This window comes from Lactuca virosa, chromosome 8, assembly GCF_052849685.1.
Source record: "Lactuca virosa cultivar CGN04683 chromosome 8, Lactuca_virosa_CGN04683_v6, whole genome shotgun sequence".
NCBI lineage: Eukaryota > Viridiplantae > Streptophyta > Magnoliopsida > Asterales > Asteraceae > Lactuca > Lactuca virosa.
This window is the reverse complement of record NC_136433.1, coordinates 90,928,208-90,954,295: the sequence shown is the minus strand read 5'-3', so window position 1 is coordinate 90,954,295 and position 26,088 is coordinate 90,928,208. Positions and strand designations below refer to the sequence as shown.

Below are 26,088 nucleotides of genomic sequence, written 5' to 3'. Positions count from 1 at the left end.
TCCGGAGTGTCCATCACCATTTGAATCTTTTGCTCCTTCTATATCCTTTTGTACGCTTGGACTCGTCTAAAATACGCCTTTTTAGAGTTTTCTTTTTTAGCCTTCACTTCATTTACTTCAAGCTTGCGTTTGATCCTTTTATTTTCCAATTTTTCCTCATTCTTTAGCTCTACAAGAACCATCTTTTCATCCACAACTGAACTCGTTTCCTTAGAAGTAACATCGTCCTCGTCACTTGATAAATCTTCGCTTTCCTCACTCACCCAAGAAGTTGGATTCGTATAAGCAATTACCTCAAACACCAATGGAACGGATGCTCTTGGTTTGGTATGTTTGACTTATTGAATTATCTTCAGTTCTTCTTCCATAAGCTTCTCCAATTATTCAAGTTCATCTTCCTTATCAATGTTAAAGACTTCACCTTCAACATCACTTCCTTGGAAACGATCCTCTATTCCAAAAGTAGCTTCATCATCTCCCACTCTCAAGGTAAGCTTGGATTCGCGAATATCAACCAAGGCACTAGCAGTATTAAGTAGAGGGCGACCCAAGATGATTGGAACATCATGATCTTCTTTCATGTCCATAACCACAAAGTCAATTGGAAAAACAAATTTCCTAATTTTTACTAAAATACCTTCCACAATGCCCCTAGGATGTGTCACTGAACGGTTTGCCATGTGAATGGTCATTCTTGTAGCCTTTAACTTCGGAATATTGAACTTTTGATAAAATGAAAAAGGCAGTAAATTTATGCTAGCCCCAGAATCAGCTAAAGCATAAGTCTTTAAATTATTCCCAAATTCACACGGAAGAGTGAGTCGTCCAGGATCTCCCATCTTCTTTGGTAACTCCCCCAATACAACCTTTGAACTCTGCTCACTAAGAATAACCTTGGAATTTTTCTTCAAATGCTGGCGAGTATCTATCAAGTCTTGTAATAACTTTGCATATTCGGGAATTTTAGACAACGATTCAATAAAAGGAGTATTATTGGAATATCCTTTACTTGCTTCATAAATTCCAAATGCTCCTATTCCAGTGGATGACTATTAGCTCGGGACGGAAACGGTAAAGGAGGACGATAAGACGAAACTTTTGCTGCATGTTTCTGTTCAGACTCGCCCACGTTGTGAGCTTTGAGTGCTCACCTCGTGAGTTCGGTGTTTCAGCAAAAAAAAAATCTTTAATTTTTGACTTTTTCGGCTTTGGTTCGGACGGTTATGGCTCCACTTCTAGTGCTTCTAAGAACTCAGAAATAGCCTCTTCTTCAGTTTCAATTACCATTACATGTGACTGAGGCTTGTTATCGGGAATTGGGTTAGATATTCTTTCATTCACCAAATTAGTTAGTTGACCAAGTTGGGCTTCGATATTTTTAATTGATGCATGCTGATTTCTTAGCAATGCTTGCTGGTCCCTTATGAGTGCATCAGTGTCATCATGTCTTTTCTCGCAAGCCTCCATAAATCTATATAAAATAGACTCAATATCAACTTTCTTTTCAGGAGGTGGTTGTTCTTTTTGGTAGAAGCATCGGCCTGTCTGCCTATATTTTTCTTCTTTTTGCTTCTTGTACTCTTCATATGGTAACCACTCCTTCTTTGGTTTTCTCCAATCTTCATCATATTTATCCCCACTAGAATAGAAAACTTGAGCCTTTTTGTTTCCATGTTCATCCAAGTGGCATTCTTTCGTCAAGTGTGGACCATTGCATCTTTCACATCCAACCCTAATAGCATGAATTGACTGATCCAACTTTGTCATTCTTCTGTCCATGGTGTCAAACATAGCTAGTACAGCCTCCATGTCTTCATAATTTCCACCCGCAATGCCTTTTACTCCTTCATTTCTTGGATTGTGGTACTCACGAGAATGCTTTGCGAATTCTTCAACCAACTCCTTGACTTCGCCCGGATTTTTCTTAGTTAGTGGTCCTTGAGAATCAATGAGTTGCCTTGTCATGACATTCACACCATCATAAAATATTAAGAATTCTTGTTGTATGTTAAGGTCATTTTAAGGAAAATTTCTTAGCAACATTTTATAACGCTCCCATGCCTCATAAAGTGATTCACCCGGATTTTGCTCAAAGTTGGCTATTGCCTTCTTGAGTTTAGCTATTTTTGATGGTGGGCAGAATTGTTCTAGAAATTGCTCGCGCATCTGTGCCCAAATAGTGATTGCACCAGGTGGTAGTATTTATCACATAAGTACCTTTAGGCTTTAGCCAACCTAATTAATGTCACCAAGAGTTGCCCAAAATAAAATATCAATATCAAAGGATACGTACACAAAAAAAGCATGGATTTGTAGAATTTACATTTCTATTCAATTTTGTAACATTTTGATCCTCCAAAACTACAAATAAGAATTTAACAATAAAACTTTGGAAAGAATAATTTACATTTTTTTGGGAAGAAAACATAAGCTATTTTTAAATGTATGAAACTATGAATTCTTGCCAAACGTCTATTTGTCTGTGTTAGCATGGTCTACCGGCCGTACACTTGAGCATCCCTGCATAACGGGTGAGCCTACCCACGCATGACCCGTCCTTTGCTTGAACCATATAGTTTTTCAGTTTATGTGCTACTTCTGAATGGTCGCCTGATGGTACAAAAAAGGCTCCGTTAAGGAAAAGGTCATTCACTGTTCGCCACTTCCAATGTTTCCACACTTTTTGGGGAAAGTGATCCCGATGTGTAACCTGAAAAATAATGAAAAAACAGATTAATTACTAGAAAAAGGTGAAAAACTATCATAAAAACAAAAATATATACAAGGAAATGTATAGTACCTCCTTTGCATGGACATTATCGGATGCCCTAAATCTGTTGCCTTGACTAACAATAGTAGGGTTCATGCTTCCACCTATAGCGTACATTTCCCATTTGTTGTAATCGTTGTTTACAACGTGAAAGAATCCCCAACGACATCTAGGCATCCTTTGAACCAATCCTTTACCAAATCTGTTGAATGCGACTGTGACTTGCATAATCTCGTCTCCAGTAAAATTATCGTCCGCCCCCAACAACATCACCTATATATATTTTGTATGATACATTATATATACATGAGTACATGCCACAAGCATTGTTCTTTTTTTCTTTCCCCTTAAGTTTTGTCGAGATCATGATGTTTTAAAAAATATTCACGAAAATAACAACACATATGGAAAATCACATGGAAAATTTGTAAAAGTTTGGAACTTAATGGAGAAAGCTTCATTTCCATGACTTTCTCTATTAATTTGTTATTTATGCGTTAATTCAAGTAAAATCACTCATATATCGCTTATCGGATTAGGTGTTGTCCCCATTAAGTCCATGAAATTAAAAAGAAGAGAAAGTATGTTACGTCGTTGTGATAATTGAATTTGCAGTTGGAGATGGTTAAAGCGGTGCTAGCCATGATGGCGTCGATTAGACCGTCGGCGCAGTGATCGAGTGAGACATGATCGATCCACACCCTGCTAGCACCAAAAATGGAGATACCATCGCCATCACTAACCGTTCTTAATCCGAAGTGAGCTAAGGAATCCCTAATATACCCACCATTCTTAGACACAATATGGTGGATTCGGATCCCATGAATGATGACATTATGAACAAATTGAATGGTGAGCCCCGCGCCATAAGCAATGTGGACAATAACCCCTCTACCATCGATTGTCTTGTCGTGGTTTATCATAAGTTCTTCTTTAAGGGTAATAACCATAGGTCTTTCAAAGATAATCCAAAGCGGTTTATCTTGGATGACTCCATACCGAAGGGTTCCTTTCTTTGGAGTCAAAACATCATGATCGGAGGAATCCGTCACCACATAGTAGCGGCCACCCATGCCACCTGTGGTATGCTCTCCAAATCCACGCACACATTTTGCTAAATCCTGCCGGTTGTTCGCCCAATTCTTATTGCACCTCCAACATCTGTCTATCGGGTTTGTAGCCATGCATTTCTTGCCCTTTAGGTTCCTTCTTGTAGAATTTGTTCCTTCTAAAGACCTATGCATTCAAGATTCAACACATTAGTTAAAATTATACAAGGATCTCGATTGTTAGACACCATGACTACTCACTCGTGGACTAGTTTGTTGAAATTGTCGACCACCGATTCAGGGTCGGGATTATATGAATTTATGGCGGTCTTGGTTGCGTTTTGAACCTGCTCTTTAATGAAGCTGTCTAAATGTCCAATACCTATATTTTTCTTCATTGTCCCCGCTACAACGGTTGGGACAATGAGGACAAAAGCCAAGAAGAAGAAAGGCATAGAGTTGCATAAGGGAACCACTGGGGAAACCGAACCACAGTGATTCGCCTTCATGGCATCTTGTAAAATGTTGATCGGTCAAACTGAATATTCATTTATATGCGATGAGTATACGGACTACCATAAAATATGTCTTGAGAGATGAATATATGCCAAGAGAAAATGTAGGGTCAAACTGCGTTACTAAAATTAGGAAGATAGGCTCTTTCTGTTTCTCTTTAAAGCCACCTAAATTCGTTGATGTCGAATTAATTAGTGGTGGGTAAAGGATGTGTAAAAAATCAGAAAACATCCTCAAATAAAAGATAACCATGCAACGATATCATTTATAAAAATCCACGTCTGTAAATATAGAAAAAGCTCAGCTCGACTTTAAGCAAAAAAATAAAAGAAGAATAAAGAAAACTCAAACTAAAAGCCGTTTGTTATTACTTATTACTACGTCATTTATGTTATATTGTTTGTAGCTATCTATCTAGCTAATATCAAGAGAATCGTGATTTAAGTTATCGGGAAAACATATTTAGCTACCAAGATGACGAAAATCTAGGAAAAAAAACCCTACTCAAACCATTTCTTAATTATGGTTAAAACCAAAATGGGTATGATTTGGTTGCGGTTACAGGCCAATATTGGATGGAATTGGCTCATGTTTTTGAGAAGAGATGCACAACACAAAATGGTTTTTTGAGAAGAGGATGAAGAAAATTGGAACCGGTTTTTATAAAAAAATTAAGAATCGTTTTTTTTTTTTTAAATCGAACCGAGCCGGTTATAAAACGGAAAAAATCGATTTTTTAACAAAATTACACTTTAAAAAACCCGAAAAAACTAAACCAACACCGAATCTTATAGAAACTGATTTTTTTTAACTAGAACCAATTAAGACCGATGTTTGATGTTTGTGCACCTCTCCCCCGAGGTTGGGTAATGACTCCACATAAGTTTGGCTCAAAAGTAACTTTTTTTAGTAGTACTTAATTTAAATGGGTAGGCTCTAGGTGGATTCCATACAATAACTATTTTGTTATTTTTGATATATATTCAAAATGGTTCAACTTATTAAAAGAAAAAATTGTAATAAGGCTGGGGGGAGTGGTGTCGGTCCAACCGCGCTTCATCACGGCCTTCTCCATTTCTACCTCATTTTTCCGAACATAATGTCAAACAGAGGGAATGAAAGAAAGAAGAAGAGAGGAGGAAAAGATGTATGGGTGAGAAAGAAGATAGCTTGGCAGAAACATACCGAGTTAAGCCACCGAACTCGACATACCTAGTTTGTGGCACGGTGTGTGCCGAGTTAAGGTGGGGATGTGTCGAGCTCCTACCGGCCCTCACTACCCACTTCCTGTGGCCTAAGGAGTTAGAGATCTAAGAAAATAGATACATAAGGTGAGCAACAGATTTTGGAGCCACAAGGTTTATATGTACTTAAGTTTATTATTTTTATGCACTATTAGGTTTTTAAGAAAAAATTAGACAAAACTATAAATTTGGTCATTGTGGTTTGCAAAAACCTTTGGATGGGGTCCAAAAAGTTTTCAGCTTGCACCGAAGGTCCAAAATCAAGGTTTTTTATTGTTTTTGGTCCAAAAAAACTTGAAAAGTCGATTTTACCCTTTTCTATTTCTTTTTTCTATTTTCTTTATTTATTCTGGTATTTAAATAATTAAAAATAGAAAATAAAATAAACTCCCCCTCTCTCTCTCACATAGACACACACAAATAGATATTCAGATCGTCTTCATAGACACACACACAGCAGGGACAATCTTACAGCAGCCTTTGCTGCTTCATTCTTCTCCTTCCTCCATCTGTTTCCTCCCGATTTGTACTATTAAGCTTCTACCAACCTTATCCTCTCCGCCGGGAGAACACCTCCGTGACCATAGAAGCGTCTCCGACACTAGCACCTCCGACAAAATTAGACCTACCAGCGATCTCGTTGTTGTTTCCCCCCCCCCCCCCCTCAATTGTTTCTGACATATTTCACGCAGTCCACTTCAAAATCTTCAAACCACCCGGTGATGGCTGTGCAAGTTGTGCTGATATCGATCTCCATACTAAATAGATCTGAAGATGATAAGTCGATTATGTATGTAGAAATTGGGTCTGTGAAAGTGGTGCTGATATAGTGTGACAACCGTCAATTTTGGCCAAGTCAAAGTCAACTAAAGTCAACAAGTCAAACCGGTCAACTCATCTAACCCTTGTACACTAGGGTTTCCATTATGTTCCTTATTGAACAGCTCGCAATCTTAATACAAAGTATCACTTAGAGTTTTCACGTGTTCGGAAATTCTAAACCCTAATCAGGGCAAGTGATGAAACTACTCGATAAAACATTATTCCTTAACCCTCGGGGGCATATAACAATCATAACAAGACTTAACGAGGTTTACGAACCTTGAATTACAGAGCCAAACACTCAAAAAGGTCACAAAAGAAATCTCTCCAAGAATGTGAAATCTCTCCCAAATTTCTCTCTGTATGAGAAATCTCTCCAAGAATGTGAAATCTCTCCCAAATCTCTCTCTGTATGAGAAATCTCTCCCAAATCTCTCCAAGTATGTGAAATCTCTCCCAAATCTCTCTCTGTATGAGAAATCTCTCCAAGAATGTGAAATCTCTCCTAAATCTCTCTTTGTATGAGAAATCTCTCTAAGAATATGAAATCTCTCCCAAATCTCTCTCTGTAGGAGAAATCTCTCCAAGAATGTGAAATCTCTCCCAAATCTCTCTCTGTATGAGAAATCTCTCCAAGAATGTGAAATCTCTCCCAAATCTCTCTCTGTAGGAGAAATCTCTCCAAGAATATGAAATCTCTCCAAGTATGTCAAATCTCTCCCAAATCTCTCTCAAAACCTCTTTTGATCTTTTTGTAATCATTTGGGGTATCCCGACACTTGACTTGGTGAAAAACCATGCGAAACGGGAAGATACCTTGGAAAAATAGCCTCTTAGGGCCGAAGTCCCTCTATAGGGACCAAACCCTCCTTGAGCCGAAGCCCAAGAACCCAGACCGGAGTCTCCTTGAGTAGCCGCAGCCAGCTAGCCGCAGCCATCTAGCCGCAGCCAGCGAGCCACAGCCTCCGAACCGCAGTCATCAAACCTGGAGCACCGCATCCGAACTCGCCACCGGTCCTTCCTGACGAACCCGCCTGCGGTACCTGCTCGGACCGCAGTCCGTTTCCCTTCGGATCCACTTCAGCGGCCAACCCACACTTTGGACGTAAGGCTGTTAAGACCGGAATCACCCTCCTGACTTCGGATTTGCCACTTTCCACCCGGTTTTCGACCACGACTCCGTTTTAAGCCTGTTTTTAATTATTTTAACGATTGATTTTCACCCAAACTTATATTTTGACATATAAGACCCCATATATTCATAAATTCATCATATTTTTAGGGAAAACATTATTTAAGAATAAAATCTATTAAGTAAGATCTTGAGGCAGAGTGTTGACTTTACTTTAGTTTATGACACAAGCAACCACCCATACCCACTCCATGACCAGCCATTGTCCTCCCCACCATACCTAGTCACTTCCTTGTACTTTTCCATCAATCTCCAGCCATTCCCACGTCCTAAGAGCTGGACAACCCACCCTCTCTCCTCACACTTCCTTCATTCTCTCATTTTTCCTCAAAGGATCACACTCCAAATTCTGTCACCATTCTCTCTCAATTCCGAGACTTCCAAGGCTGATCATCAAGCTTTCTTCCACTCTTGGTAAGTATAATTCATTCTTCTTATGATTATTACACATCCTTCTACTCAAAATCATAGGAATCTTACACAAACATCGTCACCTTCATGATAGGTTCTCGATTCATCAAGGCATCTTCTAAGTGTTCTTGAGTTGAACACTTCTCTTCTCCAACATCCATCCTCTAAGAACACATAAGGTGAGTTCATACCCCTATCTTTTCATGTTTTTCTTAAGTTTTAGGGGGGGGGGGATACAAGTTAAAACACCAAGAACACAACTAAACTCATTTAACAGCCTTCATCAGAAAAGTTCAACTCCGTTCACGGACTGTTTTGGTCAACTTAAACATTTTAGTTTTCAAAACTGTATTAGGTGCAAATAGTTCAGGTTCATACCTTTAAAATGACTACTTGCACATTACCATACGATTTTTCTACGATTTATGGTGATTTTTACAAAATTGCCTATCATTTCAAAAACGAATTCGGACCAGTCTGTGAATATGAACATTTTAACACAAGTTAAAGACTTCCAAAAATCATAATAAAAATTATGAACAAACTAGACACATTTTATGAACTCTCAGAATTTACGGATTCAGTTTTTGACTTCGTATGATTTTTCTAAAACAGTGCAGAACGGTTAAAAACTAGTTAACAACTTATAACTTTCATAACACTTTGTAATATGTTGAGCAAAGTGTATAACCATAAGTTCTAAATATTGATTGTATTATATTGTTAGTTTATCATCTTAAACTGAAATTTAGTCATTCATGATAAGGTTTACTCATTCGTTTCGAACACATATAATAAACTTCAATAAGCATAGTTTATGGATTTTACTACACGGAAAAGGTTTTACTCTCAAAACAAATGGGTTTTTCATATCCTACGTGATAAACTATAATAGTAATAGTTTAAGGATTTCATATCACTATTTATTCAAAAAAGGTGATTTTTCTTCCTCCACGGAAGAGGTTTTAATATCAAACTATGTGTAAACTAGTTAACTTAGGTTGTGAGGCAATTCTCTCCCCGTACGTTCGAGTACGGGATCCCAATTCCTGTAAGTTATAACCAGAGTCTCTTGTAGGGAGAGCGTGATAATTGTGTATAGATCTATATTGGGTTTGACACCCCACACCTTGCTGCTAGCTACAGTGGGACCTGCAGGTCTACGGGTGACAAGAGTCATAGTATCTTAACGTCTGAAAAACATTGTGCAGGTTATTTCTCGTCACAGTATGGTTATAGCGACTCACATAGGTAGTTAACAATCTTTCAAGTTTACATGGAAAATTCTACTTTGAAAAAGGGTTTACCTCTAAATCAAACGAGTTTATGTCGATTTAAATTTGCATGAATCACTTTAAGTATGGAAAATATTTGTTTACTTTCGGTCCTAGGATTTACGACCACATAACTTTTATAAAGAAAATATAGGATTTTCTTTGGAAACATATTTCTGTTAAAACTACATTTCATCTAGAATTGTTAGATTTCAGCTATAATTGCTAAGTGTATATGCTAGAGTTATATAAGAATCTAGTCACAATCGACTTAGAATTGGTGGGCCCGCCTTATCTCATGTTTCTTGTTTGGTTGTGGACCTAGGGCAGACCCATTACATTCAACGGTTTATTTAACATAAATTTTATATAACTTATATACGCTGGGCGATTATAGGAGGAATCTACGGGTCGTTCTAGGGTTCATTATCGCATAACATAGGAGCATTCATCTCACACTTAACCAAGAAAATATTGGATTTTCTGGAAATCATACTCTATCGCTTTTACAAGGAAAACGGTTTCTTCCTCAAACAAAACTCTTATGAACTCACCAACTTAATTGTTGACACTTTTCAAAACTACTTGTATTCACAGGAAATCAGTGAAACAGGAAAACATCAGCACTTTGAGGATGGGACGTTAAAATCGTCAAACAGTTCATTTTGTCATCATAATGTAATTGATTTTGAAACATGTAAACATATACTACGGTGTAACCTTTTCAATTATATTTATGATGGTTGTATTTACTTTGAGCACTATTATACTCGTTGTTGTGATACTATACATGAAGTCCTCCACCCCCGGACGTTTCCGTCATCCTTGGTTTGGGGGTGTGACATATAGGTCTCCATATCAAACCATAAACCATCTCTTACCCGATTAATCACTTCTGAAACCCCTAGGGTTTCTGTCAACAAACAGGGTATTAATGGTCAGAGAACAAAAGCCCCTTGCTACAATCGAGATCCCCGAGGTGATTTGCGTTCAATCCCAAGGCCTCTGAGAATAATTGGAAAAGTATGCCTCCTATTTCATTACCTGATTTGATTACTCGCTTTGAATGTCTCTACAAACCTCCAACAATTGCATCACTTGATTTTGTGCGATGTTTATGGTGATTGGTAGAAGATGGGAGGGATTTGGCGGATTCCAGCATCAACGAGGCCCTTCACACCAGTTTTTGTTTGGTCGAAAACTTTGAGCTTTTATGGTCAATCTAGCTTGAGACTACTGAAGTAATGGTGGCAGCCATTTTTATGAAGACGATATGTATATCTATTTGTATGTGTGTCTATGTGAGAGAGGGGGGGGGGAGGGAGGGGTTGTGAGGTTTATTTTATTTTCTATTTTTAATTATTTAAATACCAAAATAAATAAAGAAAATAGAAAAAAGAAATAGAAAAGGGTAAAATCGACTTTTCAAGTTTTTTTGGACCAAAAATAATGAAAAACCTTGATTTTGGACCTGCGGTGCAAGCTAGAAACTTTTTGGACCCCATCCAAAGATTTTTGCAAACCACAAGGACCAAATTTGTAGTTTTGTCAAAAAAAATTACTATACTATCAAATAGTAGGTTTTATTTAATAAAATAATAATAATATTTAGGTAAAGATAATTAAATCCTTGTCTGCTTCCAAATCAATCTTGTAAATCATGAACACTAAGCAAAGGTGTCGCACCATCAAAAACCAATATTTACATGTGCGTCAATTTGGTGCACAAGAAACCATTTTTGGTTTAAATTTACCTTCTTTCCATCAAAAAATATAAACCTCTTACCTCCCCAACTCTTCTCGCCTAAAAGTCCTTATCTCCATATATTTATGGGGTTTATATAAAACCAATTATCATTGTTACTTGAAAATTACCGATCCACAAAATAACAATGTAAGAGGATTTCATAAAAAACCAAAATACAAACAAGAAGAAACAAAAAAAGATTGCCCAAAATGAGTCCACTTACCCGTGTTTGTGTTCTTTCGATCAACATGTGCTTTTTGATTATTATCCCATTTATCCTGGCAGGAAAAGATCAAAATCCAATGCGCATTGGAGAACTTGACGATTTTTTGAAAGAGCGGGCAAACAAAGCTGTGATCGAGGCCATGAGATCGTATGAGCCAGATCCTGAGGAAGTTACCAAAACGTTCGCCATAGAAGTTACCCAGTGGGTAAAACTGTCTTTTTTATTTCGCACAGTTGCTTTGCATATAATCTGATAGTAATGTTATATCTCGTAAAAGAAATAACACGTGGTTAAGATTTTAATTTGTACATGGAGGGTGGTTAGATTTTCATCTTAGTGTCAATATTTTAGGAGAATATACCCATGATGATTTGTGTAGGTTAATCTTCCATGCATGGCATGATATTTTATTGATTATATATTCATCTTGACATTATATCTGATGATTATTGTAATTGTAAAGGTCTTTGCAAGGTGAAAAACCTTCCAGAAAGCAACTAAGAGATCCAAGCAAAGAACCGTTGCAGCCAAACAAAGGACCAAGCAATGAACCGTTGCAACCAAACAAAGAACCAAGCAAAGAACCATTGCAACCTAACAAACAACCAAGCATCGGAACATAAACAAGAACCTTCATGGAGAAGTTTGTCAATGTATTAATTCGACGTGGCATTTGGCTTATATTACCAATTTTCAGTGCTGCAGAATTTAGAATTAGAAAATTTTCAATTGGTATCGTATTCGACAACTTATTGTATAGTTATAGATAACTAAGTTAGATTTAATAGGGTTTTTTGCTAGTAGATTTATAAGTTTATTATTTGGTACACGAAATGTTGCAACAAGTTTTTACCATACATACTTAAAAACAATGATTTATGCGGTTTAATCTAAGGGGGGTGTTTGGGTTGCATAAAATATTATATGTTTTTATATAAAATATTATATGTTTTTATATGATTTCTAATCGAATTTTAAAGAAACGTGTTTTGATCGATTTATACGTTGAAAGCTTCATGTAAAGATAAACATAAGTTTGATTCATATTGATTCTCCTATATCTTGTATTTTATTTTGTAGTTATCTTTTTCGTGTTATAGGATTGTTTCGTATTTTTCCATGTAATCTTGTGTATGAATAGGGCTTCTTGTCCAATATATATATATATATATATATATATATATATATATATATATATATATATATATATATATATACACTAAACATTAGAAATATAACTCTCTCTTTCACATGGTATCAAAGCAATATCGAAAGTAGAGATTTTATCGAATTACCTCCTTACTCCTGAAAACCCCTCATCATGAGCGAAAAACAAAAACCCTCCTGTCATTGTGCAAAATGTACAAGATGCACCGTGTAACATCCCAAAAATCACAATAGATTTTAATTTTTCAAAACCAACCAAAAGCTATCATTGTTTACAAAACCAGTGTTTCAAAAGTGTTTATCAAATATCAGAGTATCCCAAAATCCACATAACAAAAATCTGAAGGAATGTGCACGATCACACATTCGCCTTTCCACGATCCTCTGAAGTACCTGAAACCAAACTAAAACTATAAGTCAATGCTTAGCGAGTTCCCCCAAAGTACCACTACATAACCAAAGCAAACAAATAGATAACTTGTCTACAACCTCCTGGTTAGATTAACCCTGGCCCACAACCTTACGGTTGGAATGCCCCGGCCCACAACCTTACGGTTAGAATGCCCAATACATAACGGGTCCACAACGTCCTGGTTTGATTACCCCCGACCCACAACCTTATGGTTGGAATGCCCCGGCCCACAACCTTTCGGTTGGAATGTCACGGTTTGTTGACTTACAACACAAAGCAGTACAATCTCAACCCCACCATACCATGTCGACATGCATATAATAAATAACATATATCCAACCATAAGTAATCATATAACCAATTAACAGACTATCAGGCAGATCTATCGGTTACTACTGTATAGCAATATCCTAAATATCGGGATACATAACCAAAAGGGCCGACATTGGTGCCTTCGACCCCCAAGAGCAGTGAGGAAACTCACATCACAATCTGAACAATATTTGATAAGGTCTCAACTCTGAATCTCAGCTCTACCCGTCACCTATCCATCAAAAGTGACCAATTCTCAAACACAACCCACAATACCCTTAGGTCAAACTTAGTCAAAGTCAACAGTCCTTAATCTCAAATATCCTACCTCACGTCGTGACCAGACCTTAGTCACGTAGTGATAGTCCACTCGGTTCGATTCCAACTCGACTCGACCCAACCTAGCCAACTCAGTCAAGGAAATCACCTGAGCTGACATCACGACGTGAGCACCCACTCTTACGTCGTGAGGTTCAAGGAACTTAACAGAAAACGGGGAGTTATTCAAATCTCACGTCGTGAGCACAGTCTGAAGCTAAAAGTCGCCATTTTAAGTCCTTATTCCATTAATTCCTCTAATCCATCTCATACAGAAGTTAAAGGGGACTCCTATAGTCCATAAAAATGCTTCATTTATGGCCATGCTTGCACCATGCATGATCCAACCCATTCTAGGTCAAAAATGAAGAAATATGCTTCCAACTTTCATGCATGTCTCTTATACCTCACCAACAACCAGATCTAAACAATATGATGATCAAGGAACTCTTAGAATCCATAAAGTTGCTAACTTTATGGATTTACTTCACTCAAGCATGCTAAACATGAAGAAAGGTGGACAAAATCCTAGATCTACCCATTAAATGTAATAAAGTTTGGATCTTTGATACTTATAAAGGTCCAACAGCAAGAAGAGGTGATGATAATGTTGCTATTTGTCCACTCCACCACTAGATTACTCCTTTTCTTTTCTTCTCTCCTTCTTCAATCTAGAAATGGCACCAAAATGGTTAAGAACTTCAAGTATGATAAATCTCAGGGTTCTTTAGGGCTTAGAGTGTGAGGGAAGCGGAGGGTGAACAACCCTAGCCCTATTTTTCCTTTAAATACCAAAAATTAGAGTTTTTGGTCCTCAGACTGCTCTCACATCATGAGCATTGGATTGCTCAAGTCGTGAGCCTCAAAATGACGCGCATGTCCAATTTACTCCTCACGACGTGAGCAAGCATTCCTCACGTCGTGAGAAGGGCCAAAATTGAAAACTTTAACTCAATATTAATAATAATGTGCACTTGACCCGAGTGTTACAATTCTCCCCCACTTGAATTAGACTTCGTCCTCGAAGTCGACCGTCACGAACAACTCAGGATAATGATCCCGCATCTCCGCCTCCGGGTCCTAGGATAATGATCCCTATGGTTGCTACTTGAAAAAACCAAAATACCCTTACACTAACGGATGAAAAGTGACAGAGTCAGCAAAAAAGGCCATTCATGCAAGTTTTGGAAACCACAAGGACCATGTTCTTCAAAAAAATTAGCAGGCACTGACTTTGTGACTTTTGGCAAACCATAGTGACCATTTTTGTAATTTTGTCTTTAATAAATAAAAATGAAAATTTATGTTGAAAACCAGGACGTTACACATTGTGAATTTATTTATGTGGACATATACAAAGTGGATCATACTGCAAAATTTTGTGTTTTTCAAAGCAATGGATGGTCTTTTATAATTTAAAATCACATAAAACCGATCATTAACAGTTTTGTAGTGTCTTGCACATCAAAATTGTTCATATCAAAAGTTTTGCACTGGCTTGTACTGCAAAATTGTTATAATTTATACATTCAGATCTATCGGTTATAATTTAAATAACTATATATTTTCATCAACATTTATATGATTTTCTCACAAACAAACAAACCAAAAATCACAAAAAGCAACATGCCTTGTGAAACTATACATTTTCAAAGATCAAAAAGCACAACAAAATTGTTATATCCTTGAAATAACAATTTGAACAAACTATATTATGCCAGAAACTTTAAAACATTGCAAGAGAATTTTAGATCCTTACTTGCCACAGAGATGGTGATGCATACTGATGTTCTCTACTATGAACACGTAAAATTATGAAAAAAATCCTTGCTTTTGTCTTTTTGACAGATGACATTAGTTCGCACCCTCCTTTCTCATGCCTCTTTGCCCACCTCCTTTTGGCACCATGCCCTTCAAATGGCCACATACATTCTCAACATACTTCCACACAAAACTAAACACTACTCCACCCCTACTTTTCTTCTTTTTCGCAAACACCCCACATACAATCACCTTAAAGTCTTCGGCTGCTTATGCTTCCCTTTGACACCTTCCACTTCCATCAACAAACTTCAAAACCGGTCCTCCCCCTGTGTGTTTCTCGGATACCCCTCCAATCATAGGGGGTACAAATGCTATGATCTTTCTTCCCGTAAAATCATTATCTCTCGACATATCATTTTTGACGAACATGTCTTCCCATTCGCCAAACTTCATTCGTCTCCAACAACATACAACTTTCTCCATTCTGACTTACATCCTACTGTCTGGGATTCAGTTTCTTATCCCACCGCCCAAACTACATCGTCCCCTCCTACTCTTCCTCACACCTCTCCTTACAGCAGCCCACCACCCTCTTCCTCCAAACCTACAACCCCACCTCCTTCCACCACAGTCGGTGCATCACCCTTACTCCACACCTACTCACGACGCCGACCATATCACACTCAGTCGACTACTACCCAAACACATGTCGAGCCTTCTCCTGCCTCCCCTCCTCCTCTACCCACTCGCACCATGACCACCCGCAGCATGTCTGGGATCACCAAAACAAAACAACCCACTTCTCTTCACACCTCCACTACCACCGCCATAGCTCTCTTACCCCGCAATCCAACCGAAGCCATGTCCGTACCGGAATGGAACCATGCCATGACTGACGAGTTTAACGCTCTTATCGATAATAATACTTGGGATTTGGTACCTCGGCGTCCAAATATGAATATTATTCGCTGCATGTGGATTTTTAAGCACAAAACTAAAGCTGGTGGATCACTAGAGCGCTACAAAGCGCGTTTGGTTTGTGATGGCAGGTCACAACAAGTGGGGATTGATTGCGATGAAACTTTTAGTCCGGTAGTAAAACCGGCTTCCATTCGCACGGTGCTTAGCATTGCTTTACATAAACGGTGGGTCATAAACCAACTCGATGTAAAGAATGCATTTCTTCACGGACACCTTTCTGAGATAGTTTTCATGCACCAACCTCTTGGGTTTCGGGACTCTACGCACCCTAATCATGTTTGCAGGTTGAAGCGCTCACTTTACGGTCTAAAACAAGCACCCCGTGCGTGGTACCAGCCCTTCACTGACTATGTTACTACTATTGGTTTTCAACATAGCACATGCAATCACTCCCTCTTTATTTACCGCCACGACCCGGATACATCATACCTTCTCCTTTATGTGGACGATATCATCTTCACCGCCTCTTCTACGTTATTGTACACCCGGCTATTTTCATGTCTGTCATCTGAGTTCGCTATGAAAGACCTCGGGCCCTTACACTATTTTCTTGGCATTTCTGTCAAACGAGACGTTGCCGGCACGTTCCTCTCTCAGGAAAAATATGCCTCGGATATCATTTCCAAGGCCAAAATGGAGAACTGCAATCCAGTACAAACCCCGGTCAATATAGCAGGAAAACTAAGCAATGACGCAGACAGTCTTATCGATAATCCCTCCACCTATCGTAGCCTTGCTGGGGCTCTTCAATACCTGACTTTCACCAGGCTCGACATTTCTTATGCTGTCCAGCAAGTGTGCATGCACATGCACGCCCCAAAACATGCTCATTGGGATGCTCTCAAATGTATTATCCGTTATGTTAAAGGCACCGTTCGCATGGGCTTACACATGTCTACGAGCTCCCCAGCCAACCTCGTCTCCTACACCGATGCAGACTGGGCAGGTTGCCCAGACACCAGGCGCTCCACTTCTGGCTATTGCGTTTATTTAGGGAACAACTTGGTCTCCTGGTCTTCCAAACGCCAAACAACTATCTCTCGCTCCAGTGCCGAGGCAGAATACCGAGGGGTCGCTAATGTCGTAGCTGAAATCTGTTGGCTGCGTAACCTATTACTTGAGCTTGGTATGCCACCAAAACACACGTCACTGGTTTATTGTGACAATGTCAGCGCCATTTATCTCTCTCAAAACCCGATTCAACATCAACGTACAAAGCACATTGAAATCGACATTCATTTCGTTCGTGAAAAAGTGCAACGTGGCCAGATTCGGGTGTTACATGTGCCCTCCCGGTACCAGTTCGCTGACATCTTCACGAAGGGCCTCCCACGAGTTTTGTTTAACGATTTCCGGTCCAGTCTAAGCATCGTGAACCTCCACCTTAGACTGAGGGGGTATATTAGACTAGTCTGTTTTTGTAATTATGTTATATTATGAGGTGGTCAAATGTAATGTTGGTTTTGTATATATATATATATACACCGATATCAATGAGAGGGGGATTGATTTTGGCCTTATCACATATTCTATTACAGTATGCAAAAATAAGTCCGCAAAAGCTCATTGGCGGACTCATTGATCACTTTTGGAAAAGTTTGTCTTTTTGGTCATTTTTTGGAACTTGGGTGTGCCATTTAGTTATTTTTGGTAAAATCTATATTTTAGTATGAGAGTATACTAATTATCGTATTTATTTGGTATCATAGTATTTAAATATTTATGAAATGATATAGAAATACAAAATAAATAAATAATAATATCTTATATATTGATATGATTAATTATTCATTAAACTTTAAAATGTTTAATGGATTGGACATGCCATAAATCTAGAACCTGTGTTGACCATTAGATAAGTAACTACAATTATTAGTATATAGAAATGTATAAATACATAATTCTCCCTTCTTGTAACAACACTAGTGTCCTATACCCAGAATCTCCTTATCTTTTTGTCACATATGTTGTATATACTTAAGCAAAAACATGTGTTTACATATTAATAACCATGAGTTTATAAAGCTTCCCAGACCTTGTAATCATTGCCCTCAGCAGCCAAACACCAATTGTGGGGCCCAGATTGCTGTGGTTCAAAGTGGCCTGGTCCAATCTTCATTGCTATTTTTTCATCAATAATTGCTGCATAAACATCTCCTTCTGCCTTGCTAATTTCAACCTACATCACAAATATATGTTATACTCCAAATCTTCATTCCATTCCACCAGGCATAACAAAACAAAAGCAAACAGTTCTTTTTTATTCATTCCAATGGAATCAACCATTCCATTCCAATCATACCATGCTACGACAATGAATTTTGTTGCGATTCCTGATAGAGATGAGTGTAGATATTTGGGAGTTGTAGTGAGAGAAAATATGATCATAGAAAACCGATGGTGTTCCAGGATGAGTCAAGATGTATGCATACCCTTGCATCTCCTTTCCACCTGGAAATCTCCAATGACCCTTTTACACAAAAACATCAACATATATTATTACTCATATTGCTTTAAAAAAAAAAGTACATTTTTATTTTCCATAATTTATTTAAATTAATACCTGTGTAGAACCGGTATCATGATTTTCTATGAAGGTAACAGCACGAGAAGGCCACCACCCAACGACACCTGGCGGTTTTCCTTTGGAATCAGATAATCTCCAATATTCACATCTTTCAAGTGCCTATATTTGTATAAATATTATGATATGTTATATAAATAGTATTATATGATGAAAATGAAAATACATACGGAATGGAGAATTCCTTTTGTAGTGACATCAAAGGCTCCAGCAGTTCCATTAGTGGCATTAATCCAATCAACAATCCTTTGTCTATGGCTATCTTGATTGTAATCCATTTCACCATATGTATAATTTAAAGAATCCCAATATTCTCCAACAGCAAAATAAGGTTCACTTGCATCCATGTAATCTTTTACATAACCTCCCCAAAATCCCCTCACAAAATCAAGCCTCCATCCATCATACCCTATTTCCTTCCTGTAAATATCAACATTCATTAAACACTTACAAAAACAAAATCTTTAAAAAATATATATAACACTAACTAACCTCAGCCAACATAACCATTCTTTAAGATCTTTCCTTACAAACTCTTGTGAATGATCAATATTTGGAGCAGCATGGAAATTATCTCCACTGCTCTTATTTCCTCGACCCTACAAGTTCAAATTATTACAAAAATATAATATGTAAATTTCAAGATTTAAAGATATACACAAAAACTACTAAAAGCATTATATTTTATACCTGGAAATGAGGATCATCACCAACAACTGCACTATCATCCCAATCCAAACGACCACCAAAAATATTCCAAACACCATTTTGATTCTGGGAATGTGCACAACGATGATTTATAACAGCATCACCTAAAGCTCTGATACCAACTTCATGGAATTTATTCACAAGAGCCTTTAATTCCTCAATGTTTCCATACCTGATCAATCCATCAAAGTTATATGACTAAAAAGTAATTAAATTTAAACCTCTTCTTTTTTTGACAAAAATGTTTTGAAAGTATATATACCTGGAGTTCAAATTATAAAGATCTTTGGGCATGTAGCCTTGAGGGGAGATAGATTCTGTAGGTGGAGGTAGCCAAACAATGGTAAACCCTAGTGATGACAGCTCAGCAGCTTTATCTTGTAGTTCTGAATACCAACTTGTGGATTTGTGGGATTCCCAATTGAATCCCTGGCATAAAATTTCAAAACCTGAACCTGTTCCTGAACTTATTTTCAAATCGGGTTCTGCTTCTTTGGATTCCGATTCCGATTCCGATCCTGATTCCGATTCCGGTTTCTTTGTAAAAGATGGAATGGAACTTCTGAAAATGCTGTAGGCTTCTGCAGCTAACTTTTCAATCTCACGAAGAATGTTTTCTTGTGTTTCTTTGCTTTTTGTTTTTCGTTTCTTTTCAGAGGAAATGCCAATCACCAGGTGTCTTATTTCATTGATTAATTCATCTGTATTTGTGGAAACATCTTGTGAAGAATCTATTTTCATACTCTTGGACACATTTTCTTCTCCCATACGTTCTAGTTTCTTAAAGTTTGTTTCATTTGACATGGGTATGTAAAAATCATCTCCCATACAGTTTACCCATGTGTTATTGTTTACTTTTAACACAAAAAGAAATCCTTCAATTCCTGCATCTAGTGGAAATAATCCAGAACACCCACATCCACCTTCTTTTTTCTGTAAACAACATATAGCAATTAACATTGTGTATTTGAAAACAATGCAAGTATGAATGACATGAGTATATATATATATATATATATATATATATATATATATATATATATATATATATATATTTATATACCTGCAATTGAGTCTGCAAAGCCTTGTTCTTAAATATTGATGTTTTATCTGGATAGGGTCCAGTTGGAATTTCCCATTTTTTACTCTCATCTTTGCATACACCCCAATGAACAACAACATCACCAGGAATATCAGTTTCTATATGCAGAAGATTATTAACAAATTCAGGACATCTCTTTTTGCAAACACTCATGGAGTTATCAACCATTGATTGTTTTACAATGTCATATTCCTCATAAAAAAGGTTCCCCTTCTGGGTAGATTCTTTTGAATTGCCACCATCAGATTTCTGCAACATGTTAGATAAGTGTCCCAGAGTCCCTGGTTAGATTAAAATAGTTCAGTGAGTCAGCTTGTTGGAAGTAATAAATGTGGAAATAAAAGAAAATGAGAAAAAAAAAAAAAAAAAAGATCAGCTTTAAGATCAATGTTGGCATTGAATAAAAATGTTTCACAACCTGGCCATATGGCAAAATCTTGTTTAGTTCCTACAGTATTGCCATCATCATTAGATATATTTGTAAGAGGCACCTTAAAATCTGACCCTTTGTGTTGATACCAAGATCCAGTTTCTTCATCCTGAATCATTATACATTTCCCAACCACATGGAAAAATCAGATATTTATATAACAAATGAAATTAATAACAAATAGAAACTAAAAGTAATACCCTTAATACAAAATTTATTGCTGAAATTGAACTTCTGGTGTTGAAATCAATCTTCACTTCATATATGAACCCTGCTTCCTTCTCCACTGATTTTTCCAAAGGGGTCTCAATTGCATATTCCTAAAAAGATTGGGTGCAACATATAATATGAGCATGTGACCGATAATGAATGGAAGAAATCATCAATACCTTAATGGGAATGGAGCCTAGAGGTCTCATCTCAACAGGAGGCTGATCCCAATCACTGCAGACATTGAATTATAAAAATGATCATGATCTTGATAATGAGAGAGATTCTTATCTTAGTTTCTATTTGGGAATATGTTGAAGGTAATGGAATTCACAATCAAAGCCAAAAAGTTGCAAGAAGAAAGAACCGCACTACATGGTGAAGCAAACCTGCCAATGTCGTTAACATAATTAATTCCCCAATGAAGAATCCATTTCCCTGGAAGATTGCATCCAACAACAAGCTGCAAATTCTCTTCATCTTTTCCACAATCTAATCTGACTAATATCTTTCCTTCGACCTGTATATGATATAGAACACTTAACACTAACAAATGGTGATCATTTTAATATGTTTTCTATTCGGTTCAATTTATTTGATAATATTGTAAATTCTCTGTACTTGCAGTTTATGCAACAATTCATTCCATGCACCTCGGAAACATAAAATAAAACTACTTCCAGTGCATCGAAAAGCACGATGCAAATTTCATGGATCTCAACTTTGATTCAACAAAAGAGCAAGAAGATATATTTATATAGCCCGAGTAATTCACTAACCTTTTCGATACATTGCAATGGAAATGTTTTGTGGAAGATGACATTATCGGAGTTGGATGTGTTGGAAAGAGATAATTCAGCAACCGAGCTATTAGAAGAAGCTCTAACGGTAGTTTTCATAACCCTAGAACTAACAGGCCTGAAGTTGCAGCGTTTGGCGCCATTTCCGATCAAACAATTCCTTGTCTTCCAAGTGTAATTCAGGGAAGATTGCTTATGCTTTTCAGATTCCATTGGAGACTTTGAGGTTTCCCGCCAGTGATGATGATGGAGGATAGGCTCGAGAGGAACCGTCGCCATGATCGGAGAGGAAATCTATAGAGAAAGGAGAGGGGTTTGATTTGCGTTGCAGGTAGTTTTATGATTAAAATCGTTCTGTTAATATCACTGCAGAACTTACACTCTGCACCCCTAACTTTTAAGGTTTTACACCATGACTCCCTAAAGAATAAAGAGCACTAACAATAGTATAGTTAAGTTTTCTCGGATAGCCAAGCACAAACTCATGTATCCAAAGCTTAGAATACATTAACTGTGAGTCTGTGACTCATTAATTTTATTTATGTCGAGTTATTGTTTTTTATATAAATAGTCTATTTAACAATTCATTGAATATTTGTGGGATCCACTGCAATAGTGATCGAAGTTTTTTATATAAAGAGCTTGTAAATTTACATGTCTTGTTGAAAATTTTACTGCCACAACATTGAGGTAGCTTTTCATATTTTTTTCAAAATAAAAATGTTTTGAAAACTTCTATTCTATTCAAAAACTACTATTCTTGAACTTTATTCAATCCAAAAGCTTTTCCAAGTACTTTGTAAATTTACAGGCGCTTAGAATAAACTTTTTCTATGATTGTGTTGGGTCCTATGAAATTTCAACCAAATTTTAAATATACAACTTCTACAAACAACAATAAATTTCTATTAACAAAATTGGTAGGTCCTCTTATATAAGTTGATGAAATAGTTTTTCATATTTTAAAGAAATATTGAGTTTTTAAATTAATGGATTGTGCTTAAATGTCATAAAAAGATTCAAAAAAATACTATTATGGGCGCTCTAAGAATATACATATTTAAATAAATTATAACGATTTGAATAATCAAAATTAATTTATTCTAAAGGCACTATTTAGTTACCAACTACCCAATCTTAGTAGATATACATTACTAAGTTTAGGTTAATTTTCAAATTCCAGTTTTTAATTTAGCGTGTGAGAAGTAAAATCATCCCATAATATGGGATTTTATTAATACTATTTTTACTCTTTCTACTAAAGCATGTGTCATACACTATATTGTTTTTATTTTGTTCTATTGTTATTTTTCTGTTTAATTGTTTTAAAACCTAAATAATCAAATAATAATTGCTTTCTCGGTGTAATATCTTGTAGAAGTCATTCTAATTTCTAAGTTTGAACACTGAAAACGCAAGTACTTTTCTGTAATTCTTTTAATTGAAAGGGCTGAAATGTACGCAACCCGCTAATTTTTGTAGTGCACCCGTGTAACGTGATCAAGAGAAAGTTTGCTTGTAGATTTCTAAAAGCAAAAAGTTAATGGCCTTTAATTTATTAATTTTTATTCTTTTATTATTTATTAAATTAATTCCAATTTGCAGTTTTCCACCGATTAGATCATCTCATCATCCCTTTACGTAGACAAAAAGGGTCAATACTTTCCACTCCACCTGTTAGTAACACCTACTCGCTACAACCGTAATAAAATTATTAATCAAGCCAAAAACTAATGATTTTTCATTTAATTGTCAAAAATTAACAATTAGCCAAAAATATCCAACCTAACAATAGATAATATTAAGTTCATCCACAATGGGAGTTGTATGAGGGTTTAATGGAATAAATGTGAATATAATATAGAGGAGAGAGAGTGTGAGTTGAATGGGGTGAAATGAAATTGTAATTGAAAATTTATTAATTTTTAAGAATTAAAGTAAATGTGTATATTCTCTTTCCTACTTGACAATCCATACAACTCTCCATGGGTTTAATCCATTGGAGATGACCTAAGAACCTACGATTTGGATGTATATGGTTTTGGGCATTTGAGCTACGGTTTTGCAGCCCATCTATAGTTTGGGGGTCATTAGTCTAGAATATATAAAGTTAAAAAAAAAAAAATCATTTAGGTCGTTTTCAGGTGATAGAATCTAGCGATTTTCTTTCAATGGCGGCTCCGAACAACAATCATATTTTTCTCTTAAACCTCGTTTTTTATTTGAATTCTATCGTTTACCTTGAAATCTAATATATTGGGTATAGTTTTTTTTTTTGCAAAAAACAAAGAAAAATAATAATAAGAATATGTCACCTACGGTGTACAAGTTGTTGATGCACAAAATGCGCATTAGCAGTTTGTACAACATAGATGGCATACCGCATCTACGGTTTTCAAAGTTAATGTTTGTTTTTTTTAACATGTATAGTGACATTCTTTTATTATGTGGTATGTCATTTGGGTTGATTCGGTATTCTTAACGAAATTCATTTGAATGTCAAGAACAAAACAGTAGTTGTTAGGATGAAATAGTAGATATAGTAGTCGAAACCAATCTAAAATAGAAGTCGGCACCAAAAAAAATTATCAAACCGTAGCGGATAGAGGGAAATTGTAGGCGCGGAGCCCTAAGCTACAGTTTGTTCATAACCCGCATGACATTCATCCAAACACCAAACCCTAGCTTAGTTGAGAGCATATCGTAGGTGTGTGACTTATCCTACGGTTTTGTCCAAAAAAATGATTTTTTTTATATATTAGTAGGCCAAACCGTAGTTGAGTATTGAAACCGCATACGTGTTTGACTAGGTTATGGTTTGGTTTGCTAGTTTTGGTTATCGATACATTTTACGTAATTAAGTGAAAAGTCATTAGTGTTTCTTGCTAGACTAGTAATTTTCTCCTATATCAATGGCTATATTGTTGATAAAATTTTAAAGGGAAATCTTCGGAAAAGTTTTAATATTTCACCCTAATCTTCGGAAAAGTCCTAATATTTCACCCTAATTTACGAAAAAGTCTCAAAATCTTCGGAAAACCGATCCTACGATCTTACGATCCTACCTGCGATCCTACCCCAAATACTATTCGTTTACGATCCGGCACGTTTTTCACACCTAGGATCGTACGATCCTACGATCAGGATCGCGATTTTAACAACCATAGTTTTAGTTGTGACAAATAAAGTTTAAATATCAAAATTTTATTTATCCTCGATATAACGAGTTTTCATGTCATCCGATTTTATTTTGTATTTTCCAGTATGGATCATCTATATCCAAATTTTTATTTTTATTTGAATTTTAGAGGCTTTCAATATGATTAGAACGTTCAATGCTATGAAAATTCATCCTTATTATCAAATCCAAATCAAGTTCACATCACTAGAAGATCTTCAATCTTCACAAACCACAAGGCAATAAACACAAACCACAAGGCAATAAATGAGATGTTGAAGATATTGTTTTAGTTTCAGTGTATCCACAATACATACACAATGAAGATAAAACTTGTGACAAAAAAAATTGAGCACAACTTAAGGAACTGTATGATGTAGCTCATTCATAGAAAATATTGGTAACAGGAATGAATATCTAATGAGAGATCGTTATTAACGACTTAGAGAAAATGCCAGAAATAGGTTAGTGCCTATCGGAAAGCCTATCACCAAAGAAAAAGTAGAATTATTCATAAAGATGTTGAGGATGAAGGTTATAAAAATTATAAGGCAAGTGGGAACAAATTTACTAAATGACTTCAAATCCAACAGTATCAGGTGTTGCTCTCCCTCCTCTAGGTCGAGAGTTCAAGTCTTGTCGTGGACATAGGTAGATTTAAAGAGTCGTTTAGGAGTATATCAGATTTGTCGTTCAAAAAAAATGAGAACAAGTTTAACAAATCTATTATTTTAATGAAGATATGTGTCAACACCTGAAGTAGATTTTACATATAGATCGTGACACAACACGATACCATCCAGAATGTGAAGTGTGTAAAGAAGAAAGAGATGGTATCATGAAAAGATCAAGAAATATAATAAATGACTTT

General features: G+C 36.5%; 3 protein-coding genes and 1 non-coding gene across 4 annotated transcripts; 1 reads left to right on the top strand and 3 right to left on the bottom strand.

Moving 5' to 3' along the window:
• Window positions 1-380: 380 nt before the first annotated feature.
• On the bottom strand, window positions 381-839 carry LOC145130619 (uncharacterized). The gene has a single exon (XM_079065394.1). It carries the CDS (start codon window positions 837-839, stop codon window positions 381-383), a length of 459 nt encoding a protein of 152 aa, XP_078921520.1.
• A 1,172-nt stretch (window positions 840-2,011) lies between these two features.
• Window positions 2,012-2,118, top strand: LOC145134984 (small nucleolar RNA R71). The gene has a single exon (XR_013719466.1). It is a non-coding gene; the product is annotated as a small nucleolar RNA R71 (small nucleolar RNA).
• A 189-nt stretch (window positions 2,119-2,307) lies between these two features.
• On the bottom strand, window positions 2,308-4,395 carry LOC145129494 (pectate lyase-like). Its single transcript, XM_079064243.1, has 4 exons — window positions 4,081-4,395; window positions 3,361-4,006; window positions 2,801-3,043; window positions 2,308-2,710 (listed from the first exon to the last, which is right to left on the bottom strand). Exons 1-4 carry the CDS (start codon window positions 4,326-4,328, stop codon window positions 2,486-2,488), a joined length of 1,362 nt encoding a protein of 453 aa, XP_078920369.1. The 5' UTR covers window positions 4,329-4,395; the 3' UTR covers window positions 2,308-2,485.
• A 13,668-nt stretch (window positions 4,396-18,063) lies between these two features.
• On the bottom strand, window positions 18,064-22,366 carry LOC145132616 (alpha-amylase 3, chloroplastic-like). The gene is made up of 13 exons (XM_079067474.1): window positions 22,019-22,366; window positions 21,629-21,759; window positions 21,419-21,473; window positions 21,230-21,349; window positions 21,018-21,138; window positions 20,561-20,880; window positions 19,760-20,430; window positions 19,480-19,669; window positions 19,282-19,388; window positions 18,960-19,209; window positions 18,769-18,891; window positions 18,508-18,675; window positions 18,064-18,384 (listed from the first exon to the last, which is right to left on the bottom strand). The coding sequence occupies exons 1-13, from the start codon at window positions 22,316-22,318 to the stop codon at window positions 18,223-18,225; spliced, it is 2,718 nt and encodes a 905-aa protein (XP_078923600.1). The 5' UTR covers window positions 22,319-22,366; the 3' UTR covers window positions 18,064-18,222.
• Window positions 22,367-26,088: the final 3,722 nt, after the last annotated feature.